This window comes from Pygoscelis adeliae, unplaced genomic scaffold (assembly GCF_000699105.1).
Source record: "Pygoscelis adeliae isolate BGI_AS28 unplaced genomic scaffold, ASM69910v1 Scaffold22, whole genome shotgun sequence".
Taxonomy (NCBI): Eukaryota; Metazoa; Chordata; class Aves; order Sphenisciformes; family Spheniscidae; genus Pygoscelis; species Pygoscelis adeliae.
Window position 1 is genome coordinate 3147484 of NW_008824350.1, and position 17082 is coordinate 3164565.

The following is a 17082-nucleotide window of genomic DNA, read 5'->3' on the forward strand; positions in this document are numbered from 1 at the left end:
AGCAGGGAAAAAATAAGCAGACTTTTGTGTAAAACCCTGTCAGTTTGATGATGTGTTTCTGTTCAACAGCCTGAAGAGCTGGGGCTCTTACATCTGCCCCCTTTATGCCCTGGAACATGGCTTGTGTTAACAGTGAGTAAACACAGCGAGTCCCTGCGCTGTCCCCAGAAGCAATCTGCCTGTCTGAACATGGTGCTCTTGGGGCACCCGCTGCAGTTCCCGAGTGCCAGAAAACCACAGCCAAGTTTCAATCCTCCTTCTCTTTCTGGGAGGCTCCGAGCAGAAGTGCAATCGTGGGGAGCCAGGAGCGTGTGTGTTTTCACATGGAAATGTGGGTCAATGTCTCTCACAAAATCTCTCAGTGTGGAAGACAGAGGAAGCACGGCTTTCTGTCAGTGGAGGGTTATTGCCAAATTACCCTGCTCCCAGATCCAAACGCAGAAACTTCGTCCTCTCCAAACAGAACAGAAAAGGCTTAGAAAAGGGGTGAAAGACTGCTGAGTGGACGGAAACTGAGCTGCTCTGATTCAGCCTCTTTTCCACATGTCCCACCCTCTGCACCCCTGCCAAAAGTGAGAGGGGGAACTCAAAACCCAGGGTGATTAGCATTGCAGCACGCAAGCCACAGAGAACAGGCTGTTCCAACTGGAGATAACTCACATTGTAAAACAGAGGAAGAAAACCATTTTCTACTGTAAACAAGAACAGAAGCAGCAACAAAATCCAGAGATCGGGCCAGCTATATTCAGGCATTCTTTCTGCCAGTGAGTTAAAACAAGATGATGGTTTCTTTTACTTACGAAAGGGAATAAACATCAGGGCATGAAATCTCTGGTTTCCTCCCCAAATAAAAAGAGGACTGCAAGTAAATTAGCTAGGCTGCTTCCAGCATACCTTGTGTTTATAATTCTCTTCTACATAGTTGGCAACATCCCATAGAAATTCCACTCCAGTTCACATTGCTGCTATAATCAGGTAGAATACTCACACCTGGCAGATAAATCCATGGGGAACGTGCCTAGCTGTGTTTGCATGGCCTGCTTCAGGAACCATCATTTCTTTTTGACACTCGGTTACCAGCTGTTTGATCTGATTTTACAGTTAATTGTGCAATGCTAGAAACTAAGTCTGCCTGAAGTTGGACACGTAACATTGTTCCCAGAAACCTAATGAAGCAGTCCAATTTTTCAGAGATGTTGAGTACTCAGCACCCAGCAGAGCTAAAGGATATTACCACCCTTGATTTTCTGTGCAGAACTGGTCTTTGACAATGGAAAACCAATCAAGATTTAGAGGCAGGGCTTAAAATTACTCTGAAACATGCAAACAGGACTGACTTCCTATCAAAAAGCCCAATCTGTCTCCTGCCTCCATCATTCCCACCTTTCCTGTACTACATCCTGTACTTTACAAGCTCCTCATCCCTTGGGCTCATGGTATGTCTGGATCCCAGCATTTCCTCCGGCACCACAAAGCACAGGGCCGAGCTGGCATGGGAGTCACAGGCCACTGCACTGTACTGGAATAAGTTACCACGGGCCAGCTGCTCCACACTAGCAGGACACATGAGCACCCTGCAGCCACCCAAGGGCACTTCCCATAGAGTGATACGTCCTTCACATGTACTGTAGCGTACAACTCTGCATGGAGTAGCTGCCAGGAAGCAACCAATGTGATAACCTGACGGGAGGGAGAATGGGGCCAGTCTCAAATTCTCAACTGGACACTTCATGCTCAAAACTGGCCCTGCTGTTCGGCATCTATTTATGCCGAGTTGCATCTTGTTACATTTCCATGTTTTAAAACTGTGGAATAAGAATTCAAACACTGCTACAAAGCAGTTAGGAGAGCAAAAGATGGCTCAAGCAGTGTCACGGCTCAGGGGAGTCCCATTCTTCATGCAGGGCAGGGGACGATCCAAAGGGGCCATACCTGAAGAGTGCAAGAGTGGAGAGGTGCGCGGCCATCAAATCCTGGCACCCAGACCACGCTGGCATTGCTGCTGGTGACTTGGCTTACAGTTACATTGAGAGGTGGGAGAGGCATGGCTATAAAGGAAACAAAGAGACCTTTCAGTATACACAGAACTGAGCAGGTATTCACATGAAAATACCAGAGGCTTGAGGCTAGAAATTATGCAATGAAATCACTAACAGAAATGGTACAATATCACATCTTTAGAGAGTGTCCCTGACTGTTGTGAATGAAACTATTATCTTAACATTGAACAAGCTATTGGCGTCCATTCTTTAATAGTCCCGCGTACTTGCTTGATGCATACAGGCAGCAGTTGATCTCTTTGATAGCAATGCCAGCGTGTGATGTTTGCACCTTGGCTACTCAGCCCTCTTCCCTGCCCCCTCCATTGTAATGCATGACCCAGCCCCGCACACACAATTGCCTGTGGACCTACATTGTGAACCAAATCAGGGCTTTAAAATCCCTCCCCTGATTCTCAGTCCAGCCCCCGAAACCAGCTCTGCCAGCACCAGTCGAAGGGTGGTTTGCTGTAGTGACCCGAATACCCTGCAGCTGGATTTGCCGTAGACCGCTTCATGCTGTGAACGTGCTGCCTCCAGGTGTCCGTTACAAACCCCTCCTGAAACACCCTGGGATGGAGCCTGGACTGAAAGCTGTGCCTCCTTCAGGCTTGGGACGAATAAACTCAGAAAGCACTCGCTGTTTTATAGAGGGGCAATTCGAGGCAAAGGGAGTGCCTATTACGTGGCTGATACCACACTACAAATTAAGGACAGAGCCAGGAACAAAATCAGGATTCCCAGACTGGCCATTTAATCAGATGTTTGTGCTTCCTACCACCACAGAGCAGCACCAGAGCGCTGCCCCTCCGCTCTCGCTCTGACCAGACACCTCCATCACTGCAGGGGCCTCTAGTATGTTGTTGCATTAACCTGAGCTCTTTGGCTTCCTTTTAGGATCCTCAATGTTTCCCTTTGCCTTCTCTTTTCCTCTCACTGTAATTCCACATAGTTACTTCCTATTCTTCCCAATATACCCCTCACCATCTCTTTTTCACTCCTGAGACTCTGTTTTTATTTAGGCACCTCACTCCTAAAAAAATTACCAGCTTCATGAATACTAACCTCTCTCCTGACCTTTTGCTCATTTAAAAAAATCCTACGCTGCTGCCATGAGTAATCCTTTTCCTGCAGCACCTCAACAAATTGTACCCTCAGGAGTCCTCTTTCAAAAACCCAATGGTCCTCAGGAAAAGGCTCTGCCTACAGACCAAATTTTCCACCTCTCTGAGCTGTATCCAGTGGAAAAGTAATTGCAAACCAGGATTCCCCTAGCTGCATCTTCTACACAGCCAGAGAGCACCTTTGTCTCTCACTGCACCAAGAACAACCACAATACTGCCTTCAGCATCGCCACAGGGCCATCTTGCAGGAGAAATACTTAGACCAAAGCCCCCTCCCAGGTCTCTACAGAGGGCCTAGAGGATAGAATGTGGCAGGGAATAGATGGTGCCATGGATTAACCCTGTAAAGTCTTTGTTGTCTGGTTAACAAGTTACCAGGACTCAGGGGAGAGGGCTGCCACCTAGATAAGAAGTGTGCGTGGGTGGGAGGAGCGGCAGCAGAGCACGGGTCTGGGATGGAAGATGGGCAATGAGTTCTTTGCCTTTCAGTGAAAGGTCTTTGTGAGTTAACTTAGACTTTTCTGTATCTTGGTTTCTTTCCCTTTTGATGTTGGGTATTCGGGTTTGTAAGCTCTTTGGGGGGAAAAAGCTTGCTTTCACTGCTTACTTGGGTATCATTGAAACATTGCCCTTAACTCAAGTCTTTTGTAAACACACCCATAACCTTTGGGATTAGCAACATGTAATTTTCAACTCTGGATGGCAGGCCCAAAGGAACTACAGGCTATACCACCAGTGAGAATAAATAATCAACTGCTAACACATTCACTCTGTAATGGAGAAAGCCACTGAAGAGGTTCGGCTTGCTAGCACCTTCCCCTAACAGCAATTTGTAGAAGGGACAGATATATTTCCCCATCACGCGTTGGCAAAAAACTCTGGGTGGCTGTTTCCTGTTGTGCTCTGAAACACAGGGATATGACCCTAAAAGTCTTAGCTGCACACATTAAGGAGAGCAAAGCCAGTCTGAAAACAGGACCTTGAGTGTTAACATAATGAGAGTTAACTTTCTCTGTGCTTGTAGAGTGGCTGGAACAATGGGGCTTTGTACACGGCTGGGGACTGTGGGCTACAATAACAGTAATTTTCTGCTTGGAGTACACCCAGCACATTATGGACACTACAGAGAATAGATAATGAACAACACAACAGCAGCAAAGAGGAAGAAATGTTAACAGTTTGTAAATGTCCTAGTAAAAATATTTGCCTCTGGAAACACAGAAGAAAAATTGTTTAATAAATTGTAGAAAGACTTGAGAGTCCTCATTAGCAGATGGATCTGTGTAAGAAAGGAAGGCCCTCATCATGCATGTACAACAACTACTCCCAGTAATTTCATTGAAGATTACATGTTCATAGGATCAAGGACTAAATAAACGTTATCTGTTGATGTCCTTGTTAGGAGCTTTGCTTTAATTTTAACAAGGGCTGTACTAGATCTTCCAAACTTTTGCTCTTTAGAAGAGCCTCATCACTTCCCTAAGTTTATAACTACTCTTTTAGACATATCTTTGAGGTATTACAGTTGGAACTTTTACAACTACAGCATTGGACTTGCTATTTAAAACCTGTTTCTTATCTCTAGCACATGCCACATACTGGTGCAACATTTGCTGAATCACTTAAGCTTGCTCTTCCTCAGCTCTGAAAAGTGTGTGTGTATGTGTGCATGTGCACAAGTGTGTGATGGTGATATGTCCCTCCCAAAGAGGTTGTGTGGATTCATTAGCTGATGATTGACCCCTATGGAGCACTTCTGGCTAAACATAACTGCTGGGAAATGCAAGAATTCTGAGGCATTTGCCTCATCATCTTATTAATGGTTAAAAAAAAAATAAATCTGTGTTAACATTAAAAAAAAAATAAAAAGAAAATGCTTGTTGACGCTAAATGCTATTTCAAATTACAGCTTGATGAGATTTTTTAAAGCATAATAGCTTTATGAACTAAATTCTATCCCAGGATAAAAATATCCATGGAAGATATATTCCACAATAACTAATTCCCCTGTGTAGACAAACCTTTAAGGCAACAACTCCAAACGTTTTTAAATTAAGTTATAAATCTTACTAGTCCAGCATACTGCATTCTTGGCATACCAGTAACCACAATGTCCTGAAGAAAAATACACTGTAAGAGCAGTAGATCTACAGCTGGATTTTAAGCTATCCTTTAATGAATATTAGCTAATACAACTGTGAGTTCTGATACAGACATAAATGCTTGCTCTTATTTGCACTGAGCAATAAGTTACCACTTGGAACAAACGATTTTTGTGACACACCTCTCCTGGAACTGATAACCATGTCATTTAATGCGCATTAAGCATGACTGAAAATTCAAATGCAGAAGCACCTCAACATGAAGAGGAGGGGAAGAGCTGATTGCTCTGATTACCCTCATTTCAGTCACCTGGAGGAATAGAGGAAACATGACATCAACTTAGGGACTTCCAAATAGCAACTGGTCATGCAAAGGCTAGGAATTATTTGTTTTGAATGAGCAAAGAATTAAAAAAATAAAATCCATAAAAACAGGGTGGATGAGCAGACTTTACTGGCCACTGGTGATCGCCTTCCTTGTCTGTTTTCAGCATCTAACATGATGCCAGTAGAAGCAAGCATGAATAATGGCCTCTTTAGCTCTAACAAGACCCGTCTATCTCCAAGAAGGAAAGATTTTCCCAGCTACAGATTTATATCCAGCTTCATCTCTCACAAACAATTTGACTGCTCTGACTCTCTCCTTTAAGGAAAAACTGTTATTTGACATCAGATTTCCACTCCTGAATCAGATGTGGTTTATTTTCAACAGCCTGGGATACGGCCCTGCATAGCAAGCAGGAACTGCCGTTAGAGCACAAAGCATTGTTTCAACTGCTGAGAGCTCCAACCAGTGCTGGTTGCTGGCAGCTTTGAGACAGCCCTTTGCATTAAGGAGCCCTACTTTCCCTCCCCAGAGAGCAAACCCGAGTCCCTTGCCCATTCTCTTGCACTCTCTCACCTTTAATTTGAACAGTGGCTGTCCGAGATGAAGACAATCCCTTTATGTTGTGAGCTTCGCAGGAGAAAACTGTGCTTTGATTAATACCTGGAGATCAGCCAAGAAAAGGAAAGGAAACACAAACAGCTATATAATCCAGCTTCAACCTTCAGCAGAATTTCAGTTATGTGTGACATCCAGCTCAAGCTGTACAGACAATTGGAGGGCTGAGCTGGGTGTCAATCAAAGGCACATAAATTTCAATGTAATCAATGTGCTAAACACATTTTTAATGGAGAGAGTGTGGCAATGTAGAAGAGCTTTCACAGGAGCTTCAGAAAGCACTGAAAAAGAAAGATGAATCTGGCAGAACAGCAGCTCACAGTGCTCAGTTGGTAGACGTCCACTTCTTGCTTTCTGGTGAGCATCTTTGGAGCAAGGATCATGTTGAACTGTGTGCTTCTACAAGACCCAATGCTCTGGACCTCAGCCTGCCACCTGAGCAACAACCATCTTCTAACTGGGCTATAAGCCCAGGCAAACTTCCAACCAGATGCTGTAGATTTCAAGCTAATGCCCACCTGTCCCTCACCTTGCATCAGACTTTTGAAGACACGCAAAGGAAGTGGAAGTAAAATGCTACTGCATCAGCACTGAGGTACTTTCCAGGGGTGATACAATGCAAGTGAGGATTACACGCTCCCTCTCTTCTGTGAGCATCCATCCATCCCACAGGGCCTGAATACGGCATCATACGGATGTCCAGCTGCTCCGAGATGCATATAGGTATTGCCAATTAATCAGAATTGACACAGATTTGCAGATGTCCAGCATATGCTTTCACTTGGCTTGGCCCTCAGTTGCCTTATAGAGCTCTATCTGAGAAACGTTAAGGATTGGCACACTATGGGCATACAGTTTAGGAGGAAAAAACACTTCAGAGCTGCACGGAGCAGCTTGCACAGTGTCTTTGATTCATCTCCCAAGCCTGAGATTAATGGCATTGCGAAGAAGGTGTAGCGGAAGAGAGGAAGGACTGCTATAAAATGAAAGAGCAAAGTATTTTAGCTTCTTCCACTCATCCTAGTGAACCAGAGGAAAATGCTGCCAGCAGGCTGAAGGCCAGGCAGCAGAGCAGGGCAGCACCTGACGTGGTAGGCATGTCCCAGAGACAGACCAATCACAGTCCTGCCCTGAGGAAAATACAAAACACACCACAAACCAAGATGTCCTTACTCTCTAGCACCATTGCCAGCACTGCTTTCCAAATACAACAATCTTTTTACCAAACCAACTGCTTGCTGAACCTTCTAAATGTTTGCTTTCTAGTCAGTACTATTAATTTCTTCAGAATTTGATACTTTCTTTAGCTAGCAATGCTTGTTTTCTTACCAACTGTCTTTTTTGACATGCTTTGGCAATCTGACCGTGCAGCTTATGTCCTGCTATATTTTTTCTGTTGCAAAGACAAGATCTGCCCAAGGGACATCCCAAAGAACACTGAAAGGGTCAAAGAAAGGTGGTGGTGATGAATATATATAATAGCAATTCATCTGGAGAATCACCAGGAGCAGATGCCCTTCTTCAGGCCCCCATGCCACTGCCCCACAATGACAGAAGTTTTGTGAGGCACTGTGGGATGAGTTCAGTGGAAGAAGGGAGACTTTTTTTTTTAATTGTCTTTCCCCTCTCAACTATCAATCTTTTCAGTTTCCATTTCAACATGCAGATTATATCATAAGGGAGCAGTTTTCATTTCCAACTTGGAACAGCATCGAGTGGCTACGTAAGAAAGGGAGCAGATAAAACCATTGCAAATCACAAACCAGGTTTTGATTTACATATAAATTAGGTTCTAAGGGAAGGCTTAATAGGATTGGATAGCTCAAAGGATGGCCAAAGATGTACAGAAAGAAACTCCCCCTGGGTGTAACTGTATCAACCCTGATGAAGAGGCCCCAGAGATGACTCTGAGTCGTAAAACCTTTTCTTTCTAAATAGCTAGTTCAACTTTGGCTCAGGGCTACTGAGAATAATAAAACAGCAGCAAAGAAAAGAAGTAACACAAAGTTGTTGGACAACTAACTAGAACGAAGTTACCTTTAGGAGGTAACTACAAGAATAGCCGCGGTCAGGTCCTGGTAGGGATACATCACCCCTTCCCTAAAAGTGGGTTGAAGAGAGACCTGAATACCTACTGGCTCCCGAGTTCTTCAGCTGATGCTGCTGGGGAAGGCAGTCTTATCACCATGCACCTAGTGCCTGCTCTGGGGCAAATCTTGGTCTCTGAGGATATCAACCAGCCCACTTCAGCACCAATACAACCACTCTAAAAGTGTCAAACAATTACATGAGGTGGTCAGGTTTTAACAGTAAGAGCATCCAGCAAGCTTGCAAGAACAAAGAGGGGGGTAAGAGAGGGGAAAGCAGTGCATAACATGGCTGTGCAGAGAAGGAAGAGGTGGCATCTGTTACATGCAAACGCTTGGAGATTTCCAAGCCAAATGTCACCAAGAGAGTCACTTAATATAACCATCAAGACCCTCCATGAGGTGGAACAAAAGAGGCACCCAGTGCATGATCTGTCCAGTAGCATCTTTACCACAGTGCCAGCCCCACCCAAGCTCTGAAGAGCCTGCATGCCTCAAGCCAGCAGAAAATACACAGAGCAGCAACCGCCCCTCAAGATGATCTGGCTTTGTACGTGATCACGATCTCTCAGCCCTCAATGTACAAAAACCATTCTCACACTATGTGGCTACCCAGTGTCACTAGGCATGATCAGAAGAGAGCTCTCCTCCTCTTCTGATGCTCAACGTGATCCCCTGCATTGGCAGCAGCCTTACCTGACACATTTAAGATGGAGGGGGAGATGTCTGGAGGCCCCACTCTAGAGTCTCCCATCCACCAGACAATTGTCACTGGTTCAGGGGGACCAACAGCAGCACAGGCCATATGAAATGGGGCATTAGGGGACACGAACACATCCTCAGGTTCCACAGTAAAGTAGGGCACACCTAGAAAAGCAACAGACAAGTGATAACAACTGGAGAGACTCCTTCTGTCTCTTGTTTATTTCCACTAATACCAGTGCCCAACACTGGACACCCACCTGCCCTGCCTCTATGCCTAATCCGACTCCCTCCAAGCCCTTCACAAGAACCAAGGGTCAGATATACTGGATCACCTCAGGGCATGAATGTCTACATACTCCCACTAGAAGAAGTCAGAGAGAAAAGAGTGCTTGCTTCCCAAAATGTCTTTGAAAAACCTCTTTCACTGAGTCTCTTTCAAGACTCCCCTATGAAGTAGCTTTTAGTGGCTGTATTTGCTCAATTTTTCAGCTGGAGAGATTGGAGTTTAAAGAGGCAACAGTCAATAACTTTAGCGGTGGCAGACACCACTTTAAAAGATATCTAATCCAGCTGCAGATACTTCTTGCTATGCATTAAAAACTGAAGCTTGTGAACGTGTTGAACTAGCGGCTGTAACAAACCCATGAATGAGGAAAGAATCCCCCAGGTGAGAGACTGGGATCATTTACAATGCTCTCTCCACAGCTTAATTGACTGGAGCCGCCTTCCAGCATGCTCTGACACCATGAGAACCAGGCTGCCTTGGAGTTAGCGGTAATTTGTTTCAGAGCTGAAGGCTATCCATGGACACAGCGCTCTTGATAACTATCTGTTCCCCACCATGGGAAGACTCCTGCTTGGTACAACAGGCCTTAGATCAGGTCCATAGGGAGCAAAACTTAGCTGCAATGCTAACTACCTCAGGTCATCTCTAAGTGGCAATAGCTGAGCGTAACTCAATACATCAAGAGATGTGGTGCCTCTTATGGGCAATGCCAAAACTCTTGTGGTTTCAGTGCTCCAAACCAGTAATACAAAATTCACCAGCCATCAGCACCAGTGCTGATCCTGCAGGACAGCCGGCATGCACTTCTGGTGGCTGGTGGAAGAGCTGAAGGTCCAGAGAAACGCTGAGTTCCCTTTTATACTCAAAACCTTGGGTGTCAAGCACAGCTGCATCTACACCAAAATTAGGTATTCTCAGCTGGAAAAAGTGTGTTCTGGAAACTGCTGATCTGCCACCTCACAGAAACAGAGGAACCAACAACACTGTGCTTTCACATGCTTAAATTACACTGTCTGTCCCCGGCCAAAGGTGACAGGCCTGAGCAGCTCCAGTTGGTGTGACAGATGCTGAGCACCTCCAACAGCAGGCAATTAATGTAGGTACCTCAATAGGGATTTAGAAGCCTAAGGCTTGGCATTTCCCCTACACTCCAGCTGAAAGTGGTGTCCTTGGTCTTTCACTGACCATCCAATTGCTGTTTGTGTCTTTCATATGGCAGTTTCTTTGTGCCTTCCTCACCTCCTTGCCACTCCCTTTGGAGTGGTAAGTAAATGAACAAACTAAAACAGGTCTAAAAATAGGTCACTTCAGGAATGACGATGCCTATCTGTACAAAGGCTAATGCTCAGGAGAGGTATATCCATCATCATGATTTACTGCTGGTTTTTGCTTACATTTTACTTTTATTGTTTATGTATGACCGCAATAAAAAAATAAAGCGAATAAAATTTCCAGATACCAGCTGTGACACCTCCACCTGCTTTACCCTCCTTCTCCAAGGAAGATTAAAAGGAAAAATACCATCGTTTCATCTACCTGTGAGCAGGATCCCTGCCTCCTGTCCTTTTGCCATGGCACCTGAGGTAACCTTTCAGGAGGATCCTGCCCAGCTTGGCAGGTTTTCTCACTTTGGGAGCAGCTAACCAGATCAGACAAGACCACAATTAAAAACTCTCATAGTTCAGGGAGTGCAGCTGACTCATCCAGCTCAGGAACTTGCACTGCCCCCGTACATATGTTACCTGGATACCTCACTGTCTGAGACACATTTAGCCTCCCGGTTCCTGGCACAAGAGGTGAGTGCCAGCACCCCTCTTTCACAGATGCACTGTGGAGGCACTGAGCAGCCAACAACCAGGAAATCAGTGGCAAAGCAAGGAAATGAGCCGGTCTATTCCCTGTTCCAAGCCAGCATCCAACCTACAGGGCCAATTTTTTTCCTACAGCTCAGTTTTTAGACAGTGTTAATTCAGGGGGATGTGTCCATATAGGAGTGGCTGGGGCTCTGACTGTACCCACAACAGGGGCTAGCAGCCCAGAACAGCCACACGGTCAGAGGTGTAATTTCAGAGGGAAAGTTCTATAAGAAACATAATCCGTATTTTTCAGGTGGTCACACTCTGCAGGGTGCCTCTTAGATTACCTCTCTGGGCATCAAATGCTATCATATTCTCGATAAGGCCAGAGTCTAGTTTCTAAACCAGAAAACAGTTTCAAAATAGTTTTGTTTTCATAAATTCTGAGGAGTGTTTCATAAGATCAAACATTTTAGCTGTATTACAAAGTTCAAATACCATCGCTACAAATTCTGCCTGATACAGACTACCTAAGTCAATCTCAAGGCAGATATTAGACAGCATAGAAATCCGTTTGAGCTCGCTTTAAGTTAGATCACTAGTAGTCCACATTTGTTTTGTGTGGCACACTGAAGGGTGTCAGCACCTACTCTGGTTATTTGCAGCCTTCAGTAAAGATCCTCTCTCAGTCAAAGAGGACCACAGTCGTTATCAATACAGCAACCACTTCTAGACAAAGCTGGTATACCCAGGGAAGAAATACATACAGCGATAACAGTGACGGTGGGTCTGATAGGCTTTTGCATTCCCTGGTGTTTTCTTATGCTAACAGCTGACACATTTTTAAAAATCCACCCCTTATCACTACTTCTTATTTTTAGTTTTTCTCCACTAACTCCCATTTCACACGATTACATACTCAGTTCAAGTTTAACTAGCTTCTGCCATACTTGCTTTTCTCATAAAGGCAATTGACTAGTTGCATTTTTTGTTTAGCTCCTGCTTCCACTGTAAGCTTTGGCCTTCATTCTCAACATTCCCCCCTACCTAGCTGCAGCTGGTTTTTGTGACTTTGATATTTCTTGCCTGTGCTACCCAGAAGGGCTCCTTTGTTTTTCAGATGGCTTAGCACACTGAGCTACCCAAGCGCTCCTAATGCAGCCATGCAAATGCAGCCACGTCTGGAGCAGGCCGTGGTAACTAGAATAGAAATAAAAATGCTCTCTATTGTGCAGGGTTTCAAGCTGTAAACAATGTTCTCCAGTTGAAACTGCACCTGAAAATTTAGGTGGACAAAAGCCTGGGATTTATGGAAGGCAGCAGGTAAGCGTTCCTCCTCCTGTGAGGACTGCTATGAATGTTTCCATGGCTCTGAGTGAGCGAGACCTTTGCTGTAAAACACCCAGACCACACCACCTCCCATGATACCCTCCCCACTACCCCTCTTTAAGGCTGTCAATTCAGCTCTGGCCCAAAATGTTATCAATTACATCCAAAAAGCCACTTCTTGCTGCAAATGCACTGTTCCTGTCAATTTCCTCACCAAATATTAAGCCATCCTATGACTACTAGCTTCTGAGGATCTAACACAATCATGGCTCAAGGAAAATGAAACTAGAGACAGTAAGAAGCCACCAATCCATGCTGTCTTGGGTGACTTTTGGGCAACCATGTAGAAGTTATTCTTTATCAGACAAGACTGGGCAAAACAGTCAGCTATGAAGCACCGAAGCACTTCTCTCAAAACTCAGAATTGGGCTAAAACTATACCTTGCCCTCAAAGACCTGTTTGGCTGATACACAGAACCAGGCTGTGATTCTGCTTTGAGAATTGGGTTGGACCACATGATCCCAATGGATCCCTTTCAACGTGAACCATCCCATCATTCTACGAATTATTTGGAGACCAAAGCAACAACTGATTGAGGGGCTGGAAAGAAATGTGTGTGCATGAAAGGATCTTTCACTTGTTTCCTAATGTGCCAAAATAAAACCAGAAGGTAATAAACTGACAGCTCCTGTCCCTGAAGCTACTCTCCTACCATTTCTTACTCCTGCTCTGTAGTGATCTTACTGCAGTTAGCAGCCACGGTTCAGAGCCAAGAAGCCTGCCACTGGAGCAATCTGCTCTCACCACTTCCACCTAAAGCATATTGGTGGGTCAGCCCTGAAAGGAAACCAGCACTACTACTACTCCTTACCTTCCACTATGAGCCACACTTGCTGTGATTCTTCCTTCTTCCCCCCGTTCTCAACCTGGCACCAGTACTTCCCAGAATCTGTCCGCTCGACGGATTTCAAGCTGAAAAAAGTCAAAAGCCATATCGATATTTTACGTGGATAAAGCATGTTTTTGCCCCAAAGGACCCTCCAGTGTTTGGCAAACCAGATGCAGGGACAACACCCACTGAGACGCAGCCAGGTCTGGGGAGGAGGGCAACAGCTAGCCAGCACAAAGCGCGTGGCAAAACAGCGGAGACGGGAGGCTCCTCTCTAAAGTGGGTGGAGGTAATCCTCAGCAGAGCAGACAGCCTTCCTCCAAAACGTCATCACAAAAAACTCGTCATCTGTGTCCTTTGAGGATAGGAAGGCATTGGTCATCTTGATCCTGAATTGTGACTCTAGCTAGCCTTCAAGAGCGACAGCTTGGCCTACAATGTCTGAGCTAGCAGGAAGCTCCAAATCACAAACCTCCAATGAGCCCAACTGTTTTGCCCCAGTTAGGTGACAGGACTGGTGACAGCCTCATACAGGAAAAGATGGGTCAGAAAAGGCCCCCCCTCGCCTGAACTGCACTCAGTGTTATTCTTATCCCAAGAGCACCTCACGCTGCAAAACTCCTTGGGCCTCTCGATTTGCGATTTCAAGGGGTTATGCTGGCCTATTCCAGCACAGGACCTCACCCTACAAACTCTTCTGTGTCCTCCCTTGCTCAGCAACAGCTCCCCTTCTGAGAAGATGCATCCAAGCAGGGGAAGGCAGCCACGGGGACTGAGCAGCATTCAAGTTGTAGGCCTCCAGTTCAGGGGAGAAATTCTGCTCCTTGCTCCACTGCTGGAAACCTGCGAGATCCTCACTGCCATTAGCAACACAAGGCTAGCGTGGTGAGTAAGGGCAGAATTTGGCCCCAAAGCGACAAGGTCTCAGCTACCAAAGGGACCAGTGTGACTCTGAGTGCCTGTCAATGTACAAATGTTGATTGCCCCTCGTGGGATGTGCAGCCATGCGTCTGCTGCCATGCAGGGATCCTCAGCAGATCTGATGCCCACCTTTCTAACGCTAGCAGTCCACCTTGGGGAAGGGGAAGAACATCTCAGGAAGGAAGACAGAAAAGGGAGAGTGTTTGCTGAAATGCACAAAATGGACCCAGAGCCTGATTTTCAGAGCTGTACCTTCAAATGGCATCAGCTGTCCTGCCCATCCAGCCGCATGTTCTGAAACACAGCGATCGCAGCAGAGAGTCACACAGTGGGTGGTAGAAATGATCACTTTAGGAGAAGAAAGGAAAAAGGAGAAAAAAAAGATACGGACACATCTAGATTTAGCACCCTATACTTAGCCCTGGTGCTGCAGAAAGTTCTCAGTGGAGGAAAACGAGGTGAGAAAGGAGATCAGACTGAGAGACTGTGGGGCAAAGAGAGTTAACTAGGAGAACTGGGGGGAAGTAAACAGTATCGTTTCAAGACAACTGTTTCCACAACATGATGTTATGCAATAGTTTTACCTGGAACAGATTTCTTTCCTATCAAAACTTTTATTATAGATGAGCTTTAGCACAGAGACTTTTAGCTGCTGGAATTGGAGACTCCGTGCAATGTCAATCCAAGAAACCTAACAGGAGATGAAGCTGGAGCTCAGGGAAGAGTGATTCTCAGTCAGTCAACAGTTTTGAGCCTTCACGGTGATGGCACGCTTGCTTGTACAAGCTCTCTTTATGCGTAGAAAAAGCCAGAGCAGAACCTTGGGTCTTGTTTAACTCGGCACTTCCAGAACTAGCTGACAGCCCCCTTCTGCTGAAATAAAGCCACAGAGAGCTGCTTTGCAGAAGAGAGTTTTTGCACCTCTGAGCGGGGCAGAACTGATATCATGTAGTGTAAATGTATTATGAAAGTCTCTGCAAAATGACTCAGGGATGGTTCGGGTGACAAACACTCCTCCCCAAAGAAAGGAAGGGGATGTAGTCCTGGGAGTCTCATTTCAATTAACAATCCTCACCCTTTAGGCAGACTGACAGCTCAAGAGAGAGTAAGAGAACAGAATGAGTATGAGAGAGAAAACCTATTTACGTAAGTCAGACCTCAGTCTTCCTGCTGCACAGCAGAACAAGATGAACAAACAAGGCAAGAACATCCTTTCACCTTGAAGTCACGTCTCAAGCATCACAAGCATTAGCAAAGCACCTGTCACCACAGTAGTCAGGAAACCAATATGGTTCTACTGCATGAAATCTCAGCCCTCAGTGCCTTCAATTCTGCTCTCAGTTATGCCCTTGCCACGCGCTGAACTGCAGACCTAAGGACCTTTCCCCGCCGAAGGCACTGCAGTTGCACAGATATAGCTGACAGCAGAAAACTCTGTAATAGTTTCCGCGATATTCTTCCTTCTCTGCATCTGTTGTACCTGAGGAAGCCGATCCAGTGTTCTTCATCTACTGGAATGTACACCTGGTCTACGCTTTGCACCACTGCTCCGTCCTTGATCCACAACATCTCGGGATCTTCCATTCCCTCGAGGCTGCAATTTAGTTTGACGGGTTGACCCTGGGACACCTTTAATTTGATTGGAGATCCTGTAAATTTCATACCTAAAAAAAAAATACTACTCCGCCCCACCCCCAGAAGAAGGGGGGTTGGAGTACAGCAAATTACTCTAGGTTGGTGGTCTGGAATTACATACCCTACCACTACACACTGCAGAGGAGTCTGTTAGTCTCGGCACTGCTCTACTATGTCTGCTAAGCAATAGTCAAAGGCAAGCACTGAAAGCACAATTGCTGGAGAAAAGTGGTGGCTCAGTCCGTACGCGGTGCTTTTTTCAACTCATGTAACAGCAGAGTGAGCTTCTGCAGAGCAGTGCCCAGGCAGAGCCAGACAGAAACGCTGGGAGCTTCGTCGTGTCAGTGATCCAGCAGTACTAAGTGCGTTCGCTCAACATGGTACCACACCTCCCTCTTTTCCCCAGGCTTGAATTTCAGCTACAGTGTTCCTGTGCTGCTAAGAAATCATCATGCTTGCTCCATTGTATGCATTTGTAAAGAGCTGGGATACGAGAAAGAATCAATTATGTCTCGTTATTCAGCGTACACTGTTCCTCTGCATTACAGAAAGCTTCTCTGCAATTTGCAAAACCCGTGAAAGCAAAGCCTATTCCACAGCATACCTCACCAAGGAGGAGAACTGTTTACAGAACAGATATTTCTGTCGCGTGATGTGGGCGTGTGCTCAAACGAGCCTCCCTGAACCTTCAGTCCAGCCAAAGGACCACGTTATACTCGGAGCTATTTAGTTGCGACCCCAAAGCAGCAGAGCCAGAGTCGGTGGAGCTGCTCAGGTTTACATTGACACAGAAATGTCAGAATTTGGCCCAGAGCACTGTTACATGTGTGGGTGGATGGGGAGTGTTTCCCTCAAGCAGAAGTGAATATATAGAATGTGTTACCATGAGAAAACATGGAAGCCAACTATATAAGCACATTTAAGAAAGAAAGGCACATAGAGGAGGAACCAGAGGATCAAAGGAGACCGTGGGAAAGCAAGAAGGTGGGAAATAAATGTAAAGCTAGTTTTGTTAGGGAGAGTGGCCATTTCTTATGCAACAGCACAGGACCAACAGACCAGAACAGGTCTAACCTAGTTCAATATTATGCCCTGGCAGTGGCCTCCACGTTGTTCAAAAACAAATGACTCCATCACTCTGCCGCTCTTGCACGGCCATGTATCACAATACATTACAACTTCACCCAGTTCACCAGCTGGTCAGCTTCTCACAGGATGCCTCGCT

At 45.6% G+C, this 17082-nt stretch overlaps 1 protein-coding gene across 1 annotated transcript in view; it reads right to left on the reverse strand.

The window, feature by feature from the left end:
- TYRO3 (TYRO3 protein tyrosine kinase) overlaps positions 1-15884 on the reverse strand; it is a 37801-nt gene extending 21917 nt beyond the window's left edge. Inside the window, 5 exon segments of the mRNA XM_009319220.1 lie at positions 1933-2048; positions 6167-6253; positions 8992-9162; positions 13284-13384; positions 15703-15884. Coding sequence (XP_009317495.1) covers positions 1933-2048; positions 6167-6253; positions 8992-9162; positions 13284-13384; positions 15703-15884 — 657 coding nt within the window.
- Between the last annotated feature and the right edge of the window lie 1198 nt (positions 15885-17082).